This window comes from Azolla caroliniana, unplaced genomic scaffold (genome assembly GCF_043228905.1).
Source record: "Azolla caroliniana isolate FFs.n. ecotype wild unplaced genomic scaffold, voAzoCaro1.0.p SCAF_1, whole genome shotgun sequence".
NCBI classification, from domain to species: domain Eukaryota; kingdom Viridiplantae; phylum Streptophyta; class Polypodiopsida; order Salviniales; family Salviniaceae; genus Azolla; species Azolla caroliniana.
Window position 1 is genome coordinate 12,108,628 of NW_028230436.1, and position 6,167 is coordinate 12,114,794.

The 6,167-nt window shown below is 39.4% G+C and overlaps 1 protein-coding gene across 1 annotated transcript; it reads left to right on the forward strand.

Moving 5' to 3' along the window:
- The first annotated feature begins 365 nt into the window (after positions 1-365).
- LOC147869007 (zinc transporter 10-like) lies at positions 366-3,197 on the forward strand. Its single transcript, XM_087333745.1, has 3 exons — positions 366-896; positions 1,647-1,796; positions 2,840-3,197. Exons 1-3 carry the CDS (start codon positions 366-368, stop codon positions 3,143-3,145), a joined length of 987 nt encoding a protein of 328 aa, XP_087189871.1. The 3' UTR covers positions 3,146-3,197.
- The last annotated feature ends 2,970 nt before the right edge of the window (positions 3,198-6,167 follow it).

Sequence of the window (6,167 nt, forward strand, 5' to 3'; positions counted from 1 at the left end):
TAAAAAGACAGTCTACAACAATCTATATTATTCTAACACATCAAGCCCATATGGATTGCTCTGTAGAAGCTCTTTCCACTCTCATTGGTTGTGGAGACGAGCGGGCCGCGCTACAACTCAAGTTCGTTGCGATCGCAACAATCTTGGTTGCATGTGTCCTCGGGGTCTCGATGCCGATATTGGGTCGCTTCCTCACCTTCTTCCACCCCCAATCCGACCTCTTCTTTGTAGTAAAGGCGTTTGCGGCAGGTGTCATCCTAGCTACCGCGTTTGTGCACATGCTTCCCACTTCATTTGAGGCGCTCGGCAATCCTTGCTTGGCACAAAACCCTTGGGGAAAATTTCCTTTTGCGGGGTTCGTCTCGATGGTAGCTACACTTTGCACACTTTGCATTGATTTTTGGGCTACCACATACTACGAGAAGAAGCATCTTGTGGTCATCCATGCTGGTCCTTCTACTTCTATTACCTCCATATGTACTAGTGTGCAAGAGTTTCCTTATGATGATGATAATTATAATTCTAAAGGGAAAAGGCAAGAGATTTCGCATCATGGTAGTGTTAAGCCTATTGCACTAGACAATAAGGAGAAGCTTTCTCGTGATAGTATTAATATTGCGCTACGCACTAATGTAGTTAGTGGTCATCATGCATGTTGTAGTGTAGATAATAAAAGTAATGTCAATATTCGTGATGAGAATGATGCGTCCTTGTATAATGTTGAGCATGCCAAGCTGGATAATGTTGTCAAGAATGCGGATCCAATATATCCGATTGATGATCATAGCCTCATCAATTCCGAACTTACCACAAATGTTATCGACTACCATTCACACGCAATCAATGACTCGCGTGTTGCCACCCAATCTCAAATTCGACAACGAGTTATATCACAGGTACTATTTTTCGATTAGGTATCAATTGCCCTTTGTTTTCCATTTTTATTGGTACATGATCTCATAGCATATCGGTTAACTTCATCAACTCATGCATTGATAATTGTGAAAAACTATGTTGCGCGGTTTACATTCTATGTTAAGAAGCCATTGAAACCCTACAATGCCTCGATCAGAACACATGAATGATGATGACAAAAAACAAAGCATCAATGAAATGTTTCATATGCATCCCCTTTTTCTTGATGCAAAATGAACTATAATGCCTTTATGAAACAATTCATATATATTACCGAGTGAAAACCAACCTCGGTTTCTAAAGGGTTGATGACAAATAAGACATGGAAGTGGGAATCCTCCAAATATATCGTGGTCAATTTTATTCTCGCCAAAAGTTTCCTTTTGCCAACCCCTTATTATTGTAGAATCGAAGTAGCATCATGTGCTTGCACTATTGATTTGATTTTTACTTTGTGTTTGATTGAAAAAATGTTGACCCTCTTCTCTAATATATTTACATAGAAATTAGCTCCAATGTTGTGATTAAAATATCATATTTTCAAAGTATAATAGTTCCAATTTCCAAATGTTATTTTATCAAGCATTAGCTTATTTTGATATGTTAGGTTTATAAGAACTACATTGTTAGTTAAACTATTTCCATAGTTAATGCGGTTAACATGCTATTTGATTTCTTTTCCTTTCATAGAGAGCAACTTAAGATCATACTCACCTAACATTGTGTGATAGGTTCTAGAGCTTGGAATAGTTTCTCACTCAATCATCATTGGTATTTCCCTTGGTACCACAAAGAGCCCATGCATTGTGAGGCCGTTGCTAGCAGCACTCACCTTTCATCAGTTCTTTGAAGGTGTAGCACTTGGTGGATGCATAGCTCAGGTAAAAGCATGTCACCAATGTATATTATTAACATCCGCAAGAGACCATATACATTATATGGAACCTCTCTTAATTTTATGACTTTGAAAATAGGAACAAATGTTGAGAGTTTATTTTGTGGTCTGCATATTCATGTGCATTTATTTTTCTAGCATGTATATATGTAGTGTACATTGTATATTGCATGTATATGTATACCACATACATACATATGTATGTATGTATTTATATGTGCACACCAATAAGATGTGACTTGTCAAAGCCAACACATAGTTTTTGGAAAAAAAAGCCAACACATATATACACACACATATTTTTGTATATGTTCAAACATATATTAAAACAAAATGTATATGTGATACCTAAACATTAACATGTATATGTATGTATATGTGTGTGTGTGTGAGAGAGAGCAATTGGTAAGGTTGCCGTAGTGGTAGTAGTGTAAACAACTTACCACTAGAGTAAGCTAATTAGGATGAGAGAGAGAGAGAGAGAGCATAGTGGTAGTAGTGTAAACAACTTACCACTAGAGTAAGCTAATTAGGATGAGAGAGAGAGAGAGAGAGAGCATAGTGGTAGTAGTGTAAACAACTTACCACTAGAGTAAGCTAATTAGGATAAGAGAGAGAGAGAGAGAGAGAGAGAGAGAGAGAGTATTAATGTGTGTGCATATTTCTATGTATTCTACACACATGTAGAGAGAGAAAGCTCAATAACTACGCATGTTTCTATGTATACATGTGTGTATGTCTCTATGTATGTTACATGACAATAATGCATACATACCATTTTGTTTTACGTCAAAAACAATTCCCAAATACCAACACTATGTTTACCAATACTTTGGGTGCCTTTTATGTTGTCACAAACTCTTATCACTAGTAATGCCAAACCCTCCAACATTCCTTGTGTCTTATACATGTATATATACAAATATACAAATATACAAATATATATGTGTTTGTGGTGTTCATGCATTTACATATATTTTAATAAAGAATTTGTGAATGAGCCTTGAGCATGAGGACGTGTTTTTGCAGGCTGGTTATCATAGATTAACATCAGTTTTAATGGCCTTCTTCTTCTCAGTGACGACGCCTTTAGGTATAGGCATTGGAATTGGGATATCTTCAAGTTACAATGAGAATAGCCCAACAGCTCTTATTGTGGAGGGATTGTTTGACTCCATTTCAGCAGGGATTTTGGTTTACATGTCTTTGGTGGATCTTATTGCCACAGACTTTCTTAGCAATAGGCTTGAAAGCAACCTACATCTACAACTATACTCATTCATTGCTCTCTTTGTTGGTGCCGGTTTTATGTCAGTAATAGCATATTGGGCTTGATCATCTGCCTCTTGATGTTAACGTTGAATGAAATAAGTTCTTTGAGATTGTATTGCACCAATTCCCAACAACATAAAAAATATAGAACCATGGGAATTGATCTATTGTCTTTGTCAAGTGGAATATTCAAAATCATTATTTTATTTAAGCTCTTTGAATGGAGATTGTGTATAATGTGTGAGGATGGCTATCAAGATCCCGAAATTCAAAATGTAATTCTATTATCTACGTAAGGACTAGATTTACATGTTCTGAATTTATTGCAACCTCAATATATAGTTATATTCAATCTTCATAAGCCAACAAACCTTAAATAATTTGATCAAATGTTAAAAGAAAAGTCATGGATACACATGGCAATAGGAACAAAAGGCTAATGTCCTTAGACATAGTTTATTAGCTATGCAAGAAGCTATATGTCCTTTAGTTGTTTGGCTTGTAAAGTTGTAATGTCATTGATTATTTATGATCTTAAGTAAGGACATAAATAAGTTTTGAGGACAAATAATATGATCCACTAAAAAAAGGGAAACAAAAATCTAGGTGGATTCCTTGCCCTTAGCTTAATCACTAAGGTAAAGTTGGTGGCGTGAGCCCTACATTCTTATTTTTTTCCCCTACTATCATTCTTGGCTATTGTCTGTTGCCTCTCCACTCACCTTGCTACCATCACTCTTTCCTTGCTCCTTCCTACTATTGTTCTTCTTTGTTGTGTGGTTTCCTCTACACAAATGCCTCTATCGCTCCTTGGTCCTCCTCCTTGTAGTCCTCGTCTATTATGTGTTCACCTCTATACACACTAAACCAATTTGAATATCTTATTATTTGGTTAGTGAGGATTGCCTAATCAATACTATAGGATGGCCCATACAATTTATGACATTAAACTCCAATTTGGTCCCATAGAACTTTCTATAGTTCAAGAACCAATTACCACATGCATTCAAGCATAAACATATTTAGAGCGTAAAAATATATACATGTAAATTTATATATATATCTATATATCTATATATATATCTATATATCTATATATATATCTATATATCTATATATATATCTATATATCTATATATCTATATATATATCTATATATCTATATATCTATATATATATATATATAGGCAATCAAGCAAGAAGGGATCCTGTCACACTTCTCTTTCCCCTTTCTCCACAAAGGGTTGTTATGAGTGACCCTAGACGACCTCTAGTGTACCAAAGAGGACACAATCCTTGAACTCAAATCTTGGAACAAAGAGATCGATCATTAGTTAGAGTCCACTAAAGACAAGCGCCCAAGGAGTGTGCATAGGTTCTTGATTTGAAATGGCTTGCAAGCACACGTAATAATGTTGAAAGAGGAAATAGCTAAGGTTTGTGAACACTGGATTCGTACCACCACATTCGAATAAAATAAATAATTGCCACAACCAATCCTGATTTCCTCGTCTACCCGAGGTGTGTGCAAAGGATGAGGCTCTTTACTCACTTCCAGGAGTTTGAAAAGGTTGTGGAGCTGGAAGAGATAGCCCAAAAGAAGACAATCTAAAGCACGATGCAACTTTTGTGGGTACGTTGTCATGATGTGGTGTGTCAAGTGTGAGAAAATGACGAAAAGTGAGGTTCCTGTTACCCCGTACGAGATGTACGGAGAGTCAGTGTGATGAGCAAGGGTCGAATGTTATCATGATGTTGTTGTGTATGTGTAGGGGACATAAATGTAATTATGAGTCTATACGTATGTGAAAACATGCACACGTGTGTGCATGTGGATGGATACGAGGATGTGTGAGTGAGTGTCCAGTATGAATGCTCGAGGGGGCTTACACCCCTATGTATCTACCCCCTCTTGTACTATTTAACCCCTTATGGGGAATGAATGAAATATGAATGAACATTTTCTCTCTAATCTCTCTCTCTTTGACACCTTTTCTCTTCTCTCTCTCTCTTTGACACCTTTTCTCTTCTCTCTCCCTCTCTCACGTTGAACCCCCTTGGGAGGGGGGTGGGGCCATTCTAGGCACCACCCCCCACCCCGCAATGCTTCTCTATATGATCTCTCTCACCATCATACTCTCCATCACCATGTCTATCTTCATTACCAATCATCATAGTTATCATTCATCATCATCATCATCCTTAACCCTAACCCTAAAACCTACAACACCTTTTGGCGACCACTAAGGCGACCCCCCTTTGGAGACGAAGTCGAAGATTAATACGTGGCAGAGACAACAACGACGAAATGTGTGATAATGGTGACGATGATGTGCGAGAAATCGAATTTATGATGAGTAGCAAATCGAATCGGTAATGTGCAAGAAATGGCGACCACAATGTGTTGGAAATGGCCATGTTAACGAAAAAGAAGAAGAAACAATCATAGCGATAACTGGAATGACAGAGATTGACAACAACGATGGCCGGACCGAAGATGTGCGGGACGACAACAACCGGACAGCCGGAAAGACATGGTCGTTTGTGCCAAACAACAACGAAGATGGAGACGGCCGGACAACAGTTTGAGCGGTCGGATAGGCCGGAGAGTGACCGGACAAGAGCAACCGGAGCGGCCGAAGTGGCTGGAGAGCAGTCGGAATGGCCGGACAATTGCTGAAGAGCAACCAGACGACGATCGGACGGTGACGGGCGAACCTCAGCCAAAATAGACGACCGACTGCAAACTGGCTGAACAGGGCCAACAAGGCCGGCGACAGAGACATTTGGAGATTGACCGCACAGACATGGCCAGACGAGCCAGACAGCGGAAAGAGCGGCCAGTAGGGTCGAAAACCGGCCGGAATAGCCAGACAGTGGCTGGAGCGGCCGGAGAACCGGACAGATGACTTGGAAAACGGACTGGACGCACAGTCGGAAGACAACAGACAGACATCCGAGGAGCGGCCGAAATGCACAGAAATGGCCAAAGTGGCTGGAGAGCGGTCGGAGTGGCCGAACGGTGCCGAAACGGAGGCGGCCGGACCGGACGGGCCATACAATGACGACGCTGGACAACGGCGAT